Source organism: Lepisma saccharinum, chromosome 26, assembly GCF_977018435.1.
Source record: "Lepisma saccharinum chromosome 26, izLepSacc3.1, whole genome shotgun sequence".
NCBI lineage: Eukaryota > Metazoa > Arthropoda > Insecta > Zygentoma > Lepismatidae > Lepisma > Lepisma saccharinum.
The window spans coordinates 5879202-5901154 of NC_139254.1; the positions used below are offsets into that span (position 1 = coordinate 5879202).

The 21953-nt window shown below is 39.0% G+C and overlaps 1 protein-coding gene across 1 annotated transcript in view; it reads right to left on the reverse strand.

Moving 5' to 3' along the window:
- Window positions 1-580: 580 nt before the first annotated feature.
- Window positions 581-21953, reverse strand: part of Gp93 (heat shock protein 90 Gp93) — a 64556-nt gene continuing 43183 nt past the window's right edge. The window contains exons 12-17 of the mRNA XM_083112752.1: window positions 20557-20725; window positions 19481-19726; window positions 13393-13529; window positions 10290-10423; window positions 2732-2832; window positions 581-1038 (exon numbers count right to left, since the gene is read on the reverse strand). Coding sequence (XP_082968878.1) covers window positions 919-1038; window positions 2732-2832; window positions 10290-10423; window positions 13393-13529; window positions 19481-19726; window positions 20557-20725 — 907 coding nt within the window. The 3' untranslated portion in view covers window positions 581-918. The remainder of the gene's footprint in view (window positions 1039-2731; window positions 2833-10289; window positions 10424-13392; window positions 13530-19480; window positions 19727-20556; window positions 20726-21953) is intronic.

Sequence of the window (21953 nt, forward strand, 5' to 3'; positions counted from 1 at the left end):
ATTATTTCGCATTTTGCAGTTAATTTCACATTATTTCGTGACAAAACAGGGTAGGAAAATGCACCTCAGAAACATGAAAAATTAACATTACAATGTGTTACTTTACATTTCGTGTTTTCGTCAAAAACTAAATATGCATGCCTCTATATAACTTATTTGAAAGTTAACACTAACATAAACATGATAACAATGTTCACAATAGCATTGAGAGGTTGCAGTATGCCTAGATTGGACATTAAATGTTAAGATTCAAGGTGCAGAAATTTTGGGGAGGACAGATATTGACTTGGTGGGCGAGTGGTAGAGCATTGGCACAAAAATCAACAGACCAAGGTTTGATCCATGGGCGAGTTGCATATTTCACAACTTGTGAGAACTACGTACAGTGGAACCTCGATTTTAAGTTTCCTGATTTTACATTTTCCCACATTATACATCCAATCTTGATGGCACCAACATAGCAAAATGTTACAAAATTTCAACGATTTTACATTTTCTGAAATTTCATTTTTTTCAGCTCGGTCCCCCTGAAAAACTTAAAAGCGAGGTTCCACTGTATTTTGAAATACCTGCAACTGCATTAACTTACAAAAAACATTTATTTTCATTTTGGTAATATACATTTCGAAACTGTAACCAGACACTAGCAAATTAAACGTTTTTGTTTCAAACTTTCCTGAGTTTGTACTCTGAAGTCATTCACACATAAATGCAGTTCATTTCTTCTTAACTTACCGCTAGTTCAATCATTAAATCTTTCTTCAACATACACTCAAAATAACTTAAATCCCCAAATCACTACATGGAACACTTGCTTCACGAAAACTTCACATTATGGAAGATTACCTTATTGTTCGATACTCATAATCGTCACTGGAGATTTTTCTTTTAAAAATTTGTTCCTAAACGCATGAACTATTACAGCTCATCGTGGGATTCAGTCTCTTCGTCCTCGTCTCCTCCATCATCATCGGTCAGTTCTTCCTCGTCCTTGCCAATTTCAGAGTCATCCTCTTCCGACTCTTCGTCCTCGTCAGGCTGAAATGTATTTCACGTTCTGTTTAGTTATCTATCACTGCAGGTTACTAATTTCAGATATTTTAGAATTAAAAAGCAAAGATCATATCTTTCTCAGTTCAATTCAAGTTTCAGGGAATGAAGGATGCAGAAAATCAATATTCTGAAAGGAAGTACTCACTTACCAGATAAGTTTCACAACTTTATTTCTTAGTGTTATAATTACTCAAAGTGTAACTGGAGATTTCCTTTCAAAAAAATGTTTCCAAGTGAATGATCTGTTGAAGGTCACCATGGGAATAGGGTGACCATACGTCTCGTTTTGACTGGGACAGTCCCATTGATATTATTTAAAAACCACTATGTACCCGTTTTATGAAAGTTTAAGATTTAAGTCTTGAAAACCAAGTCTAAATTTAAGACATTTCATGCAGAAATGATTTTTTTTTTTAACTAGCATCATAGCAACACAGTAGTAAAACAGCTGGACTATATTACAAACACTTCACAACAATCATAAATTCCAATGTCGTTGAGAACATGTCGACGAAGAGACAGCCGTCCACTGTTTAAGTATTGGTGAATATTATTATTCACTGAATAAGCATGGTCAAACTCAAAATACAAATATTGATTTGTGTTTCAATGTGTGGGGTAAGTTTTTCGGGAATTTTTATGAACGGTAGGTGAAGAATAAAGCTGTTCTCCAGAAGATCGGTTCTGATAAATAATTCTGGCATTCCTCAACTTCAGTGTAGGAATAACAAGAGGTTGATCAGAAGGTACCATAAACACTATGCAAGTCACATCGAGAATTAATACCTTTTGACAATGAGAGATCATAGTTCATTTATTGTTTATGATGTATCAATATCAATGTAATAATGTTAATAATAATAATTTTATAATTAGGCTTAACAGATTTTTCAGGGGGGTTAATCTGGATGTCCCACTTTGGGTGCAAAATATTATGGTCACCTTACATGGGGAATTCTCTTCATCAATACAACAGCACCACATTTTCCGCACGAGGATGGTGGCAGTAACCACCAAAATTAAGAGAATACCAAAGAAAGTACTTCCTTTCATTTTGACATTAATGTTCATTGGAGACCTAGTAATCCCAAAACCTAACGAAAGCAGATTTGGCCAGAAGACCTTCTCGTACCTAGCAGTGGTAACCTGGAATTCACTCCCGAAGGAGGTCAAACTTAGTGCCAACAAAGTGCAGTTCTGCCATCTTTTACGTTCACATACCTATAAATTCTAACTCTCACTTAATATCCAAACTCACACCCCCTTACACTTCCGTTTCTTATAAATATATACAACATTCAAATTTTCTTGATTTTACTTGCTACTTGTACTCATGTAAAAATAATCTCATTTTTCTTAGATGAATCTTTTGTATAGCTTTCTTTTACTACATAGGGCATCCAGCCATTATGTGTATTAATATTGTTCTAAATGAAATTTTGTATGGCTTAATTGTAACCCTATTGAGATGATAATAATACTAATAACAAAATAAACATTCTTTAATAAAATGATAACTTAGGCTTTGTGCCAGTGTGATTGAAATAACAGTGATAATAATGTTTTAATTATGTTGGTGGAATTTTTTTAAAAAAACAACCATTTTAATCTTCTCTAGGTAACATCAAGAATGTCAAAGATAAAGAAAGGATATGTAACATGTAAATAAGTGACTCACCCTTTCACCTTCAGGAATGCCTAAAGATTTACGCATCATAGCTTCAACACTCGCTGCAAAATCAGCAGTTTCCCTAAGCATGTAGCCTGATCTCAGAGTAGCTATGGATGAAAAAATATAACAATTACAGGCATGCCCAACTTATTTCATACCGTATTACAGGTGGAACAGAAATGTTGAAACCATTCTTATAACTAGAGCTAGGATTTGTATGTAATTACATATTCTATTCCTTTCTAGATACATACCTTAAACATGAAAATGTCAACGAATTATGTAACAGACATTTTGCATAAGTCTTATGTGACATTCATGATGGTTGCGGTAAACGCGGTTTAAAATTACTTACGTGAAATTTAGAAGATTTCACACTTCCGCATTGCACAATTTAATAGTTCAATCCTATTAATTTCGAAGATCCACTCTCTTCATTCACAAAAGGGTACGGCGTTTGAAGCGGAGATGGTACAGCGTCACTGCATTGTTTGTTCCCGGGTGGCGGTAGTTGCGATTTCTCCCGTTTGGCAGCACTGGCACGTGCATCTTTGTTTGAGTCGTCTGCTTCCTGTTGGCAACGCCACCTAACAATGCAGTGACGCGGTACCATCTCCGCTTCAAACGCCGTACCCTTTTGTGAATGAAGACAGTGGATCTTCGAAATTAATAGGATTGAACTATTAAATTGTGCAACGCGGAAGTGTGAAATCTTCTGAATTTTACGTAAGTAACTTATGTTACATATTTGCCAGAATATTGCATATTTTACATATTTGCTAATTTAGGTTACATAAAACATATTTTGGCAATTTTTTCCTATCTTGATCCTTTTTTCGTATATCTCTGAAACATGAAGAAAATTTGTATCTCATGTGATGCCATATTTTCTACTGCTTACAGTCATCTAAAATTAACTGCAAAGTTGAAAGACAGGCTGAAGACCAAAAAACAATACGGGAACTTATTTATCGAAAGATGCTGGAGTTCCTCTCCCCTCCCCTTTCTGGATACATATTTTCCTTTCCCTTCTACCAGGTGTATAAGTTTAAATCTGCTGTTTGCTCATAGATGGCGTTAGTGAGCGTATGAAGCTACCATGGGCACGCCATACCTGGTGTTTGTATGAGTTGGACATCTGCCAACACGAATCAGTGCACATCGTCAGCACGTGCAGACAAAAAAACAGACAGTGTTCCTGTGGTAAGCATGTCTAGTTTTGTGCCAGAAAAAGAGCATATGCGGGAAGCTCTGCTTTTCTGCTTCCATTTGAAGAAATCGGCTGCCGAATCGCATCGAATGCTTGTGGAGGCCTATGTTGACAGTGCTGTATCGGAAACAACGTGCAGGGATTGGTTTCGTCGGTTCAAAGACTGCAATTTTAACCTGAGCGACAAGAAGCGTGAAAATCTGACCAGGAAGGTTGAGAATCATCAATTGCAGGCTCTTTTGAATGAGGACGATACCCAAATGCAAAAGATGCTTGCCGAGCAATTGGGTGTTACTTAAGCAGCCATTTCCATCAGTCTATGTGCCATGGGAAAGGTTCAAAAGATCAGAAAATGGGTGCCGCATGAATTGACCGATCGGCAGCTGGAGAGACGCCAAAACACATGCGAAATCTTGCTTGCCAGACAAAAAAGAAAATCTTTCCTGCAACAGATTGTGACTGGCGATGAAAAGTGGATATATTTCGAGAGTCCTAAATGCAAGAAATCGTGGGTTGATCCCAGCCAACCATCTACATCTTCCTCAAGACCAAATCGCTTCGGCCGGAAGACGATGCTGTGTGTTTGGTGGGATTAACAGGGTATCGTCTACTTTGAGCTGTTGAAACCTGGTGAAACTGTCACTGCACACCACTACCACCAACAACTGATCAAATTGCACCATGCTCTGTGTGACAAAAGACCAGATTATCAACAGAGATGACAAGCTGATTTTCCTCCACGACAACGCCCCATCGCACACGTCAAGACTGGTCCAAAACTACTTGGAGACACGCAACTGGGAGGTGCTACCCCATCCCACTTATTCACCAGACCTGGCCCCTTCAGACTACCATCTGTTTTCGTCGATGGGCCACGCCCTAGCTGAGCAGCACTTCGATTCGTATGCAGACGTCCGAACATGGCTTGAGTGGTTTGCCTCGAAAGAGGACTTTTTTTGGCGTGGTATCCACAAATTGCCCGAGAGGTGGGCAAAATGTGTAGCTCGCGAGGGCAAGTACTTTGAATAAATTTCTTGTTGCTTTCTATGAACAAACCATGTGTTTTTCTGACTACAAAACAGCAGATTTAAGTTTATACACCTGGTAGGTTTAGGCAAGGAACCTAGAAACTTGGCATCGGTGGACAAGAAAGCTACTTTCCTGTACATAGCAAGTTACACAATATGTTCTCTTGTACAAAAAAGTACAAAAGTAGCTATGTATTTTCATTCGATTGTTCTGTATGTAGATGCTTTTTTTTACAATTTGTTTCGAAAGTTACGAAGAGGTCTCAAACATATTTACATATTCTACAATAATTTGCGATGTGAAAAGTAATTAATAGTTGACAAAATTGGTTTCTTAAATATATGCATGTTGCTGTGCATTTGAGTTTATAAATTTGATACATATTTTAATTTGAACAACTTATGCCTTTAAAATTACGTTGAATATGTTCAAATAAAATAAATATTTAGCAGAATTCTATAAATTACATGGATACTCTATTATTAATATTACATATTCTATAATACTACATATTTAGGTACATTTTTATCAATTGTTACATATTTTGTACATAAAAATCTGGACTACTTATAACCTACACTAGGATTTTTATTGCTTAACCCTTTCAAGGCGGAGCCTCCAGATGACAAAAGTAACTGAAGGACGGTTGACGAATACTTCGGCAAACACATATCTTCGTAATAAATGTTCAATAAACAGGAAACCGAATTAAAAAACAAAAAAACACTGAATCTTTTTGGCTTTAATCTCCAAGTATCCACCTCACATCTGCCATCATCGCCGGGTAGACTGACGTCATTGTCGTGTCACCAGGCAGATTGTTAAAAAACAAAAGCCCACGTGTTTTTTAAGGCTTTATAAGTTAAAGGGCTCAGTCTTTGAAGTTCTAAACAAGCATAATTTCTACGCAGTAAATTTGGCTCTGGAAGGAAGAAAGGGATTAGAGCTTTGTTTGTCCTGTGTTTTCCACTTAGCAACAGGCGGGGAAGTGGGAGGGGGAGGAAGCCTTTCTGTATAGCTTCTGTGCCGCACAGGTGGCTACGGTCTTCGGGTGAGGGGAGAGGCGTGGGTGAAATGTAATATGCACTTGCAGGCAAGGAGTTTGGCTGCACAAATCATTCTCTTGTTATCGGGCTATGAATGTGAGTGCTTTTGAAACCTTGTCGTGAGAAGAAAGTCTTTTGTGATGGCATCTCTTCAAATTTGTGACTTGTTGGAGAAGGGGTTTGACACGGGGGATGAAACAGAAGTTGGAAGATATACAGGGTTGCAAAGACTTGAGTTGCAGCTACTTGCTAACCACTCAGCCACAGAGTCTGCATTGCCTTTATTATATAACTTGGGTGCAATCAGCGACTAGTGGCGATTTGTCCAGATCGATGGGCAAATTTCTGATAGTTTCCAGTCAGTTGTGATAAACATTCTCCTTGCCCTTGAGTTTTCTTCGTAGTCTTTTTTTTTTTAAAAAAATTACTATTTGTATTATCGTTTTGATACTATGTATTCACCATTACACAACTTGGGGCAATCAGCGACAAGTGGTGGTTTGCGCAGATCAATGAGTGCTACCGGATGGGAGATAGCCAAACTTTGAAAAGAAAAAAGAAAATTAAAAAAAAATTTAAAAAATTGAAATTCCTCTGTCTGTTGCTTCCAAAAATGGGTACACATCAACATGTTTACCTTACCGAACGAAAGCCTTCGAAATTCTGAATAAAACGAGCCCTCATTGGTATTTATAGTGTTATTACAATTTTTTTTTTTTTTAAAAAAAACATTTTCCAACATGTTACATTTTGCTTAAAATGAGCCCCGTCCTTGGGGAATTTCCATGCATGACGAATATTTCGTCATCCGCCTCGAAAGGGTTAATAAATAAAATTGAAACTAATACATTATTTTCTTCCTGGCACATAAGGTTTATGTAAGATTTAAAAGCAGAACAGACAAGTATGACATTTGAAAGTGTGGGGACTAATAACAGTGGAACCTCGATTTTATGTTTTTCAGGGGACCAGGGGGGAATTGGGGAAAATTTTATAGTATTTTTGCTCTATTGGGACCATGAAAATTGAATGTATAACGTGGGAAAATGTAAAAATGGGGAACAAAATCTGGGTTGCACTGTAATTTCTTCTAGATATCGTCACATACTTGTTGTTGGTTCACTTTACGAGCACTGACTTGCCTGTTCAGGTGAAGTGGCACATACTTCAACTGTCGAACCTTATAGAAATGTGCCACTTTATGTGAACAGGAGTGTACAATGACTACTTTGTGCAACTTTTCAAATGTAAATAATAGCCTATTGTTGGCTAACCTAAAGTTTCTTTTCACTTTTAACTAACACAGAAGAGGGCAAATTTGATCTACTTTGAAAATTGTAGTGCACTGTGCTAATCACTAGACCATGGAGGCTGGCACCCTCTGCCTTAATCACAGCCCATATTCTCCCGGGGAGACTTGTCACTAGCCATTCGAACGTTTCTGGAGGAATGGCAGCTTGTTCTTCCTGAAGAGTTGTAGCTTGCTCTGGGGTAGGACAGAGATCTTGAGTGAAGTCTTATGTTCTAATCTGGCACATAAGAGTTCAGATCTGGAGTCTGGGAAGGCCAGTCCATTCCAGCATCCAAACTGTCTACGAATCATTCCCACTGTATAACAGGCAGCATTGTCATGCTGGTGTAGAGATTGGTCACCATCCAACTGCTCCTCCATTGCAGTAAGTACACAACTGGGTCAAAATGTCCTTGTACCATGTAGCATTGTGAGTGCCATGCAGTGCTGCAACAGGCAGAAGTCCATTCCGGGAAAAATATCACCACACTGTAATATCACCACCTCTAATTTTATACTGGACTGTCTTCACTGATGTCTAGCTTTAGGTCATTACTGCAGAGGGGTATTTGGATACTTTTGATCAGATGGTGTATATACGAGGGTCACTATTTATATTTTGAGCCTTGGCAACACTGATTGAAGTTAGGTGCGATTTGACGTTTGCACGGAATCGTCTGGCATTATTGACCATAACGTACTTCAACTGTTTTGTCAATAGCTTCATTTGTGTTGTTTATGTTGCCTTGGAGATTGCGCGACAACAATAAAATGAAATTAACTTGTGAACATTTTCGTGCGATGATTTTTTACGATTTTCGACGTGGATTATGAAGACAAGAGTGCATCGATCAACTTACTTCCACATTTGGCGATGAAGCCCCATCCTTTGCCACTGTGAAACGCTGGTATAACGAATTTAATCGTGGCCGCCATTCGCTCACCGACGAGATTCGCGAAGGTCGTCCAAAATCAGTTGTTGTTCAAGAAAACATTGATGCTGTGCAAAACCTAATACTGCAAGATCGTCATGTGACATACTGTGAGATTGAGGCAACAATAGGCATTAGTTCCATCAGCATATATAAAATATTACATGATCATTTAGTTGTGAGAAAGGTATGTTCTCGTTGGATCCCACACAATTTGACAAAAACTCAATAAGACGCTTGCGTCAATTGGTGCAAACAAATGCTCAATAAATACAATCGTGGTGCTTCAAAAGACGTATATAAGATTGTAACAGGTGACCAATCATGGATATATGCATATGAGCCGGAACGTAAACAGCAGTCGACTGTATGGGTGTTTCAAGATGAACCCAATCCAACAAAAGTTGTTCGCGCTCGAAGCACATCGAAACAAATGGTCGCCTGTTTTTTTTGGGAAAACTGGTCATGTGGCAACTGTGCCTTTAGAGGAACGTAGAACGGTCAACTCTGAATGGCACACAACAATTTGTTTGCCAGATGTCTTCGGTCAAATACGGAAAACAAACAAACACCGTCGGATCGTTCTTCATCAAGACAATGCCAGCTGTCACACATCTCGTCTAACAACAGACTTTATGAACAGTGAAAAAATTGGATTGATGGGTCATTCGCCGTACAGTCCTGATTTGGCACCCAATCACTTCTTCTTGTTCCCGAATGTCAAGAATAAATTGCGTTGACAACGATTTTCGTCGGCGGAAGATGCCGTTGATGCGTTCAAAAACCATATTATGGAGGTGTCTCAAGAAGATTGGAAAAACTGCTTTGACAAATGGTTCGAACGAATGCAAAAGTGTATTGACCATAAAGGAGAATACTTCGAAAAACAATAAAGCAGTTTTCAATGCCAAATTCCTGTTTTTTCATTGTCAGGCTCAAAATATAAATAGTGACCCTCGTATTAAGGACACTGAAAAATTCATGTGACCCACACTGCGGACATGCAGTTTAAGGTGAAAGCTTTGGGCTCCAGATACAGGATGCATACAGGTTCAAGTCTCCTGGGAGAATTATAACAACTTTTCATGAGATTTAAGCCAATGTATGGGGCCGGTGTCCACCCACCATCGTGAGGAAATTTGGGAGCTATGAATGAGTAGCATAACTCAGTAATAGAAAAACTACAATGACTGGGGGCAGTCATGCTGACCACACATCACCTCGTAACTGGTTGGATGATCTTCCATCTCTCGTGAAAGTGAGGCTAGCAGTTAGGCAGGCACAGGGCTGTTACGCCACAGGGTATTATTATCTTTAAGTTCATATTCATGTTCGAACAAACTAAACCTCATAGTGCTACAGCCCTCCACAGGCCGAGCCTGCCTGAGTGGCTTTTTCATTGAGTGATGAAGTCCCGTCGTCACTGAATTTTGGGACCAGAGCTCGTTACACCTTTTCTTGAAGTAGTTCCCCCATTGTCCTCACATTGTTGTGTTAACGCCAAAATTTTGGGGGCTCCCACTGGGGATCGAACCTGGGACCACTTGCACTCAAGGCAGGAGCCCTAATTTTTCGGCTATACGGGAGCCATTGCTCAAATAACATTTGCAAGTTTATATCTAAGCAGTATCAGTAAATAAGCTGGTAGTTCATTGGAATGTCTGTCCTCTGTAGCCATGTGGTCTAAGCTTTGGACTTCCGACTGCATGGGTTCAGTTTTTGGGGTTTTCGGCCTGCATATAGGACCAGTGGCAACCCAACATCATGAGGAAAATGGGGAGCTACAAGTGAGTAGAATAATCCACTCTCTGAAATCTCCTATAACGGCAGGGGGTTCAATGTTCTGACCCCACGTTACCCCATTACCGGTTGAAGATCTCCACACCTCTAGGTAGGATTGTGAGAGGGAGACTGACAGTCTGGAGATAGGACAAGGACCTTCAAGGGCTGTCGAACCATGGATTAATATTAGTTCATTGGAATTGGAAAAAAAAAACCACATTATTATTAGATAGTCACTGATTTGGATGAACAAAGTAACATTCCTTGAACCTACCTGTTTTAAACAAAGTGAGGGCTATGTTCTTAGCCTCCCCATCTGAAGCATCATCACTCACTCGCCTCAGCAGTTCCTTCATCAGAGGATGCCTTGGGTTGATTTCAAGTGTCTTCTTTTGTTGCAAGTAATAGCTGCAAGAAATAATGCAATTTCAGTTTCTATCTGTCAAGGAACCTGCCATGGTGCAAGTTGAAGAAACCGTTTCACAAATAAGTTAGAAAGAGTTTTGGTTTTATCTCCACCTTATGCATGGATGGGCTAATCAGGACTGGATTTACATTTTAAAGTGGAATCCAAACTACTATCAGGTTCGGTACTCTAGAACCATGTATTCAAGTATAATTCCCGATTTTCAAGGCGAACTTTCCAAAAATTCAAGCAGATGTATTCTCTATTTCAACCTTACGTATTACCGCCTCTCAACATCCACACACAAATATCTTAATACTATAAAGGGTCTATGTGATTCCAACATCCAAAAATTAAAATTCAATTAACGGTATACATAATACGAGGCGTATTCGTAAAGTAAGTACCGTTTGCAAATATTGCCGCTGTAGCGCTGCAGTCGCGACCGTGTGAGTTCTCACTGACGTCCTTCTTTCGTTAGTAAGCCACACGCAGTCGTGGGAGCAGGTCATGCTTTTTCTTCATAGGTTTATGAAGGTTTGAAATGTTCAAGAAAATCAATCGGTCCGCTGACTGAAGTCCGGTCTGTGATTAGTTTCCACAATGCAAGAAACGTGAAACCGGTAGACATCCACCGTTAACTGTGAGAGGTCTTTATTTTTGATGTTTAAAGAAGGTCGTGAGACAGTTTACGATGAGCCAAGGAGCGGTCGGCCATCTGTTGTGACAGAGGATTTGGTGCGTGCGGTCAACGTGGAAATTCGTGGAAACACGACGCTTCACAATATCGTCGCTTTCCATGGAATTTCCACAAATTTCAAGAAAACAGTCCTCTACGAAATTGTGACAGATCGCCTGGAATATCGAAAATTGTGGTCAGCGTTTCGACGAGGATGATGACGTCGAAGCAGGAGTGCATGGATGGCTTTCATCACAGGCGGGAACATTCTATGATGATGGGATACAAAAACTAGTGCCACGCTATGAGAAATGCTTGAAAAATGGTGGAAACTATGTAGAAAAGTAGTTTAAGGTCTGTAGAATGCAATGCAAATAAAATAAGATACAAAACTATTTAACTTTATTTCCTACACACTTTCGGTACTTAATTTCCGAATACGCCTTGTATAATTAAAATATTTAATTTAAGGTGTCTAGTTTGTATTTACAATCAGAGGCACAACCACAAATTTTCTGGCATGAAAACTATATTAATATTGCAATTAAAAGTATCACTCACATATGGACATTTTGTACAGTACATACAGGGTTATTCAAAAAGAATGCTGCACACAAGAAAGACCTGTAGCAAGATTGGTACAAACTTGAACTGAACTGAACTTAAACCCATACAGATTCCCACCGATACACATGATTGCCACTGGTTTAAAATATTCAAGAATTGCAGTACTCAAAAAGTTCGTTACATATTGTGAAAACATTGTCTGGCACCACAGTACCTTATCACCCGTTTCTGTGAGAGTACATAATCCATCGAAGCCATGGCCAGCTTATTCTCCAACCTCAACTGCATCAAAAATGCATGGACACTCCTGAAGAGAGCTATAGTCAATCGTTCTAACAACCCACAGACCCTCCGATAGCTCACTGAGGTTACCACAAGAATGGGAGCATATTTCTCAGGTTAAACTGGACATCCTGGTGCGAAGCATGACACGTCTTGTAGAGAGGCTCGCACATGCTCGGGGAGGCCAGAAACCAGTGCAACCGCGATGGGCGTTGGGACTGCTGACACTCATATGCACCTCGTTTTGTAACAGTGCTAATGTATACTTTTTCCTCTTGTTTAATGTAATGTTGTCAAATAAAAATCTTTGCTTTATGCCTCATTTCCTGGAAACCACTTCTGTTCTGTAAATATCACATCATGCAACAATTTTTTTGAGCACTGTATCAGAATATTTCTCATGTAATCTCAAAATACAGTTTTTTCACACACATTGGTGCAAATAAATGAGAACTTTGATAATTAGACCCTGCGAAAGTGTCGCATGGCATTTTTGTGAACCCTGCACAAAAAAAAACAAGTGCTGGAAAAGTATCTGCTGGAATTTGTGAATAAAATGCAACAGATACATTCCAATACATCTGTATCAGTATTGGTTCAGTCATAGTGAAAAAACAGAAAACAATCATTCACAAAAGGAATTTAAGAGGACCTCAAGTTTTGTCAGCGGATTTATGTGTAAAGCCTGTTCAATAATAAACTTCAAAATTCTATTTTTTTTCCCGTCGAAAGCCAGAGAGGGTCACATGAACCGCTGAACCAATCTGCTTGGTCCAGTTGCCATGCTGCGGGGAAATTCTTGTGGTATTCTGCATTGCCAAATTTTTCCTTTAGTACTTTTCGAAAGAGGAGGCACCCTCAACAAGGCCAAGTATGGCAAAGCCTAATGGTTGCCTCCGTGTAGCAAGCGAATGGGTCTCAGATTCCCTGCCTCTCCCTGAAACGCGAGCGAAGGGTGCATGTTGACAGCAAAAGGTATTGTTTACAACTGGACAAAAATCACGTGTGTAGCAAAACCGCTTTTCTTCCCTTGAAACTCCCACAACTGGAGGCGAAAAGTAGTTTCCTGAAGTTTATGCTGTTTGAACTTTAGCTAAGAGGTTCTAGTGCTGATGGGTGTGCAATTTGGCAACATTGAAGCACACGAAGCCATTGTGCATGATGAAATTTGAAAAGGAACTGTCTCGAGGGTCAGCGATACTTGCAGAGGAAATATGGCAGGAGTGCACTGCATGCTGGGTGAAATAGTCCTAATACACCACTGGCTGTTCAGAGCCAGAAACTAAATAGCTTCCACACTAAAGTTTTGTAGTGTGCTTATAAAACATGCAGAATTGTTCTGTTAATTCCTGTATTAATAAATCAGCCTTACTTCTGCACCATACTTCTTTGAATAACCCTGCATTTACCATCCTACAAAGTAAAATATAAAACAGAACTTACGATTTGGAAGGATCATCTGCCTTTTGGTGCGCCTGTGAGAGTGCCAATCTCTCCATATTCCCAGTCCATCCAAACATAGGGGCAACCAAAGCACATGGGGAGTCTGACAATCTTTCCGAAAGAGTTGCTTTCAGAATCTGGAATTACAAATACAAAATAATTAGCAGGATCTCCACAACATGCAACTGAATTTTTTTTTGAGTTCATGTTCTAAATACACTTTATGCACCGATAGGATAATCGGGACTGAACCTATAGTTTAAAGTGGAATCCGAACCAGTACGAGGCTCGATCGGGGATAAAAGATGAGACCCCTCGATTCCAAGGCAACGACCTTACCACTTCACCATCCGGAAGGACCCTTCCCATTACTATTGTTCTTCTGAAGAAGCGGCATAACTGGAAATGAACCATATGTGTCACAAATTTTCTCTACATCATTTCTACAGGGTGAGGAAAAAGTCCGGCACCACCCTTTTAATTTGAAAACAACTTGACGGAGGACAATGAAATTTCTGATATGAGTAATTGGGGTGGGGGCACAAAAGATGGGGCTAGTGTGTATCATGGTGGCCATCTTGAAATTACATCCAGATTTTCAAATGGGAAGAGTGTCATGTAGCATATCATTTTACATGTGCATTTTCTCAGAAATAAGAATATGCAGTTATTTTTCACCTAACTTTATTTGGTGAGGATATTTTCACAGTTGAAGTAATGTAATGGGTTGGTATTTATTTGTTCCAGGTGATCTAACATGGCTCTAACCCTCAAAGAATGGATCGAAATGGTTAATATAAGTGATGAGCGCAGTGCTAGGGTCATTGCAGAAGATTTCAATGCCCGGCATCCAGAGAGATATGACATCCTACAGAGTTGCATGTAATGTAGAAGTTTAAGAAGAGGGGTTGTGTGTTTGTGACAGAACGTAGTGGACGGCCGAGAACAGCAACGGCAATCGTGGTATCCTTAGTCAAGAGCCCGAAATGCAGTACCCGGCGTTTGGCTTCAGTGTCAGGAGTCCGTCAGAGATCCATACTCCGTGTGTTGCATACTAACTAGTGGCATCCCTACAACATTCAAATGCAACAGTTCTTAACCGAGGATGACCCAGACGGGGGTTACAGTTCGCAGACTGGGGTTTGGCTTGTTGCAACGAGGATCCCCAGTTCCCGAAAAGTGTTCTGTTTAGCGATGAAGCCATATTCTTCATGAACGGTGAGGTAAATAAGCAGAATCCTTGTTATTGGTCAGATACCAACCCATCGTGGATAGATCCTCATAAGGAAGGTAATGGTGTGGTGTGGGATATGGAACAACCGAATTGTGGGACCTGTCTTCATCCATGGCAACCTGAATGGGGAGAGACATCTGAATATTCTCCAGGAAGATGTGTTCCCCTCACTGATGAACCCACACGGTGAATTACCAGCCTATTCCCAGCTTGGTGGCGTGCCTCTGCACTACGCATTGTGTGTCAGACAGTGGTTGGATGAACATCTCCCAGGTCACTGGATTGGTCTAAAAAGGGCCCACTGCGTGGCCACCTCATTCTCTGGACCTTACGCCCATTGACTTATTTTTGGGGTCATCTTAAAACCATAGTTTATCAAGAGTAAATCACTGATCTCCGACATCTCCAGCACCGGATCCAACAAGCATGTGACTGTCGACCATGCAGTGTTATTGCATGTCCATGAGGACTGCCTGAAACATCTTACGTTGTGTGTAGCACAGAACTGGCAACACAGAGCACATCTTGTAGGATGCCAAATGTGAACTTCAACTGTGAAAATATCCTCACCAAATAAAGTTAGGGGGAAAATAACTATTTTTTTTATTTCTGAGAAAAAGCACATGTAAAATGATATGCTACATGACCCCCTTCCTATTTGAAAATCTGGATGTAATTCCTAGATGGCAGCTTTCAAGATGGCCACCATTATACACACTAGCCCCATCTTGTGTGCCCCACCCCAATTACCCATATCAGAAATTTCATTGCCCTCCATCAAGTAGTTTTCAAATTAAAAGTGTGGTGCTGGACTTTTGCCCAACCCTGTAGTGGTTATGTTGGCCAGTTTTATCACTAATAATTTACATTTGCTCCTCTCGCGGAGAACAAGACGTTAACTGCCTATTCTGAGGTCATCTCACCGAAATGATACGATTGTTCCAAATGTGTGATGATTTTTTAACTTAAGGCAAACCACCTAACCACACTAACTTGAAACACTAAGGGTGTTGCCAAACAAAAAAGCTTGGGAAGACATTGTATGAAATGTTGTAAGCATCCACATACCTGTCAGTCAACAATAAATGCAGGAATATAGAGAAAAAATTTGTAACATTTTGTTATGTTTGGACCATCAAGATTGCATGTGTAATGAGTGAAAATGTAAAATTGGGGTTTCACCAGTGACGTTAGATTCAATGATGAGAACTAACAACAAATTTGAGGAAGTTACTTATCTCGCCCTGTGTGTAGTTTTCCATTGCAACTATATCAAATCGACAAGTTTTGCCTTGAAATATTGGCCTGAAAATAAGCTGAATTTTTTATCAAAATTTCACCACTGAAAGTTTAGGTGCAGCTTATACTTGCGACCTTGACTTTTACGATATTTAATCATATTGTATGCTATTTAAAAATGGGGCTTAATTTCTCCTTTTTAAATAATGCAACAATATAGCTAGCATCTGTAAACGAAACTGGAGGCATTCTCATGACTGTACTTGCTTGTTATTTTGAATTATTGCTTTAAGTCCACTTTATGCACAGAAAGGCTAATCAGGACTGCACCTACAGTTTAAAGTGGGATCCGAACTACTGTGCCATGTGCCTCCACCAGGGACCCTTGATTGCAAGGTGGTATTACCACTAACTCATTAGGGAGGCCTTCTAATGACTGTACTATTGAAGTTCATGACTCATACTGCACCTAACAAGAAAATATAAGTGTTGAAGGAAAATTCTTTAGGTACATATTGTTTTCCAAATACTAGTTATATAGAATAAAATTGCTACAAGTAATTTTTCTTCACTCAATCTCTGATTATTGCCTTTTCTCCATTAACAATTAACACCCTCTCGAACTTTAAGAAGAGTGCAGCTGATTTTCAGGCCAATAAGGTAATTTTTAAGGCCAGGAGGAATTGTTTCATTGGAAAAAGACAGACTTGACCACCAACCTTTCCTCTGAGCGAGATGGAGAATGAGAGATCTGTGCGCTGGATGGTTTTAGGAGTAGAAGAAAACTTAACATTACACCCATGGGAGTATTATTGTACTTGTTCTCTTGGGAATATCAAACTTCTAATGATGTATGAAAACACATGAAAGGAAAGAGGACAGGTTGAAGATTTTTCTTTTTGTAGTCTAAAAAGTAAAAAAAAACAACCTCCCATTTGTTTAGCCATAACATCAAGCTGAAGTTGCTGCAGTTTTTTCGGTAACAAATGCATGGGATTCTGTATTTACGCGTGTATAATGCTCACCCTGGGTTTTGATGGGAAAATGTGAAAAAAAAAAATTTCTTTTGTATAATGCACAGTATAATCCACGTTCAAGAAATGGCTTTCTTCGTTGGTCATAAAGCTGTTGCTATGCCGATAAAGAATGAATGTCATCACACCTATTCAATGAGTCACCTGTTACTATGTGGACCAAGAGGAGAGTATCCTCTTGTGTAAACAGTAAGTCACCAACCCAAGCCACTTCCCCACTGTGTTAGCATCTCAAAGCTTTCACCCTTTCACCACCTTATTTATTCTGTAATAGTAGAAAGAGAGATCAAAATTACAGTATGGATTTCCAGTGCTCAGGAAGATATTTTCTATTATTTCTTGCCCAACAAATACCGCTGATACATATCCCATCATATGGGAGGTGCATGCTCGAAGTCTGTCATCAGAACGGCACTGCTTTTCTAGTATTGCAGAATATTATATTACGAAGTGAAAAATCGTGGGAAATGGCCTTTAAACTTTTGTGTGTAGTTTTGCTAATTTTCTCTATTTTTCTAAAAAAAAAACCTTCAAAATGTATACTTTTTCCATGACTGAAGTAACATTTATAAGAGGCCCATTCAGGACCGTCAAACTAGCAGTTAGCAGAAGATTGCTTTCATTAAGGCATTTACACACTACATGTGTCATATTATAGGTATTTGGCCAGTAATACATTTTAATTATTTTCTTTCTTCTTTTCATTCAATCCAAAGTACCACAAAAATCAGAACGTTCCTTCATTTTGTGATGAGTTTATTTCAACTGCTTTCACATTAGTGTCACCATTTTGAATGGAATACTGTTGCCATACTCAAACTACAGAATTCAAGCTTTAGAACGATATACGGGCTGCTTCAAAATGATGTGAACGATTTCAACTCCTTATATATTTTTTTTATTTTTCGTCCAAATTGCTTTAAATTTTACATGTAATTCCTAAAACTGTCCAAGTTTTTTTGATAAAATTTTGAACACAGTATCTCACAAATGTTCTATGTGAGCCTCCTTTGTTACTCTGCATACATCAATTCGGTAATCCAATTCCACCCAGACCCTTTTCAACATGTCTGCATCAATAGTTTGCACTGCAGCAGTAATGAGCTCTTTCAGTTCATTGACATCTGCAGGTAGAGGAGGTTTGTACACAATGTCTTTTAGATGTCCCCACAGAAAAACATCACAGGGGGTTAAATTCGGGGATCTTGGTGGCCAACGTAGTAACTGTTGATCATTTTGAGTAGATCGCCCAATCCAGCGGTCTGGCAGTCTGTTATTAAGGTAATTTGTAGTAAGCATGTGTAGGAATGTTTGTCCAGTCACAGTTTCTTCGTGAAAAGTACGGACCGTACACTTTGGTAGATGAAATGCCGCAAAACACATTAGTCTTCGGTGAATCACGCACAACTTCAACAATTTCATGAGGATTTTGAGTCCCCCAGATGCGAACATTTTGCTTGTTCACTCTTCCTGTTGCATGGAACATAGCCTCATCATTGAAACAAAGTTTGTCAATAAAATAATCATCACCACTGGACAACTCTAGAAATGACTCAGAAAAATTTTTGCGGGACGTGTGATCATTAGAAACACTAAGTTGCCGACCAAGGCAGTTTATTGTTATTTATTTATTGGTCAGCAACTTAGTGTTTTTAATATGGAAACAAGGCTTAATCACATTACAAGTGATCATTAGGTGGTAAATGTTGTAACAACTGCACTTGATAGGGATACATCTTTAAACGCCTATGCACTACGAGGCAAACAGTTGCTCGAGGCATTGCTAGCTCTTGATCCACTTTGTAGACTTTTGGGGGCTGCGTTGAAAACTAGCTCGAACTCTCTCGATATCTGCCTCAGACGTGGACGGTCTACCGGACTATTTTCCTTTGCAAATGCATCCCGTTGTCTTGAATTTATCATACCACTTATGTAAGGAGTTCTTGGATGGTGGTTCTTTACGAAATTTTGTACGAGACTCATGCTGAACACTAACAACAGACCGACAAACGTGAAATTGTAGGATGCAAAAAGCTCTCTCTGCACCACACGCAGCCATCTTGGAACTTATCACCCTGCCACCTAGTGGAGAAATTTGGAACTACTATGACCATTGCAAACAAAACTCGAGGATATGGTTGCAAGTATTTACATAGAACTTTAATTGTTGATAAAGTTTTATCGCTCCTGGAATGGTTTCTTATTGTTCAAATCATTTTGAAGCACGCTGTATAACTTAGGGTTCCGTAAACATGAAAAAAATATTCCGTGCATAATACGCACCAAAGTTTTTGGGTGCAAAAATTTGGGAAAAAGTGCGCATTATACATGAGTAAATATGGTATTCATCATACTTTCAAACACTGTGTCTAGCTTAATAATCAACTTACACAGCTTCCACTTGCAATATGGGGACAAATTCATACTATCTCGTATAGTCTGGTTTCTATTTAGTAGCAGTGTCCATTCCGATAAGCGCACACCTGGTGTGAAACTCACTCTTTGCCTTATCACAAAATCTAATACTCCCCACAGAGCTGTCAGCCAAATAATTGAAAACCTTAGCAACCACAACACTTACATGCTCTTTCAGCGCATCATCCTGCAGCCACTGGGTCAGAGGTTTGAACTGCTCCTTCAAAGATTCAAACTTCTTTTTGGCTCTCTCTCCCTGGCTAAACGTTAAGCCTTCCTTGGCAACATTCTGAAACTTCTTGCCTTCGAACTCTGGAATGGCTTGGATGGTGTACTCATCAACTGGCTCCGTCAGGAGCAGGACCTCATAGCCCTTCTTCAACAGACGTTCCACAAATGGTGATGATCTGACCTGAAATTCCAAAGGCATAAACTTTTAGAAAAACTGACACAATATAGTATAGAATAAGGAAAAGTGTCAGACGGGTGGATAAACAAATATATGAGAGGTACAAGACAGTCAACACTTACCACAAATGAAATATTGATCCTTCAACAAACAATTATTCCGACCTCACTGTCGTCACCCACACCAGAAGCCATATCACCACGTTTAACAACTGTTTTCGTGTTGTCATTATCCATCTATTACCCTCCCCCCCCACCAACACCTCTTCCTGCCAGCGATTGGAAAGGGCCTACATATCAGGCATGCATGTCACCATATACTGTATGCACACATTTTTGAGATCATTAATATTATAATAAATTTAGAGTACTTCAAATATAAAATAATATGTGCATCTATTTTCAACAAATAACTTACTTAATTTAACTAGGAAAGAATATATTTTAATCTCTTTCGTCAAAACCCAGCCATTCATCTCCAGAGCTAAATGAAAAATCACTTGAAACCTCTTCTGAATCAGAATCTGAGTCCTCATACAACAAATTGTCCTCTGTACCATCCAGTGCATTACTAATGCCACACTTCTTAAATGATTTAACCACTGTCTTAGTTTTTCACAGCGAAGCATTCACCAGTTCACAAACTTCCCTTTTTCTGAGTATCGGCGTATAAGATGCACCCTGTTTCTCATACCTCTTTTTAAAAGAAAAAAGTACACCCACAAATACGGCATACTGCCGGATCCTATATATAACCCACCTATGCTGGAACAGGGCAAAGAGCGCTAGAGCTTATACTGAAAATTCATAAAATGAATAAGAAACCGTGCATACCTCCTCTTTGCTGGACCCAGCAATGTAGTAGATGTGATCTTGCTTGTCTTTCATTCTCTCCACGTACTCTAACAACGACGTAAGACCTTCCTGATGGGATGAGTGGAACTGAAGCAGCTTCGCAAGCCTGGTACGATTGGATGGGTCTTCTATCACTCCCAGTTTCACGCTAGAAAAGAATAGGCAAGATGTAAGATTTCCTAGAAGCTAATGTGTCTCAAGATACAAACCCCACAGACACTACAATTCCAAGTAGTTCAGGAATATTTTAGGGATGGGCCAATATGAAATTAACTAAACTATTAACTAAGATTTTTTGCATATCTAGCCTTCAGGCTAAGGTAACAGAGGTACATTATTTCACCATTAGTAGATCTCCACAATATAAAAAACAACAGAGAAAGTTCATAAACCATACACAATTTTTAATTTTCTGGCAGATTTTTAGTGTCATAGAAAATGCTTTTTTTGCTTACATTTATAAGTACACAGCATCTGGAGAAATTTTTGCTGCATATAGGAATTCCATAGGAAATGCCAAGACTAAGATCTATAAAATAATAGACGATACCCTCATCTTCACCAACATTTCCGATAATTATGATCATATTGTCAATGTACTTTAGTTATCAATCAGATATCTGGACTGAAAGTTTTGCTTTGATATTCTTTCTAATATCTAGTATTATAAAGGTGAAAATTTATTACAGAAATTCGAAGGAACCATAATTTTGCAGAAGACAGAATCATAAGAATGTAAAAACAAGTTTCTAAACTGAATCTTCTTTCTCTTGCAGACTCCAAAATGATCTGCAAAATTCTCCAACATTTCCCTGTTTTCCAGACAAGTAGCAATGCTGGTAAGGCATGGAGATTATGTCTTTATATCCATAAAAAAATATTAACTTAATACCCACATATTTATGGGGAACAAAAGGTGAAGACTTCGGTACAAAAATTGGGCATATTTCAGGATCAAAAGCTGCATACAAAATAACATTATGATGTTAAAATGGTGAATAAAAAACTAAATTTGATTTAAAAACTGAACTTATTACACAAAATTAACATTTCACTTCTAATGGCACATTTATGTAGTTATCAGAGTATTAAGTTTTATTCTTGTATAAAAAAGTCCATTTTTGCTTCTCAAAAATTTACAGCAGAATTAATCAATTTTCTGTGATTGCATAACTCGCAGGATAATTCAGAACACTGAAGGTATCACCTTCTGACTTTGTCAAGAACGAATGAAATCAATTAAATTACTATTCACTAAATTAATTACCAATGGACATGCACCAAAAAAATCCCACATCTGCAAATGCTACCCAAGCGATAACATGCCCAAAAAAAGTTCCAGTTGAGCATTTGAGCAATTTCCTCTTGGGACAGAA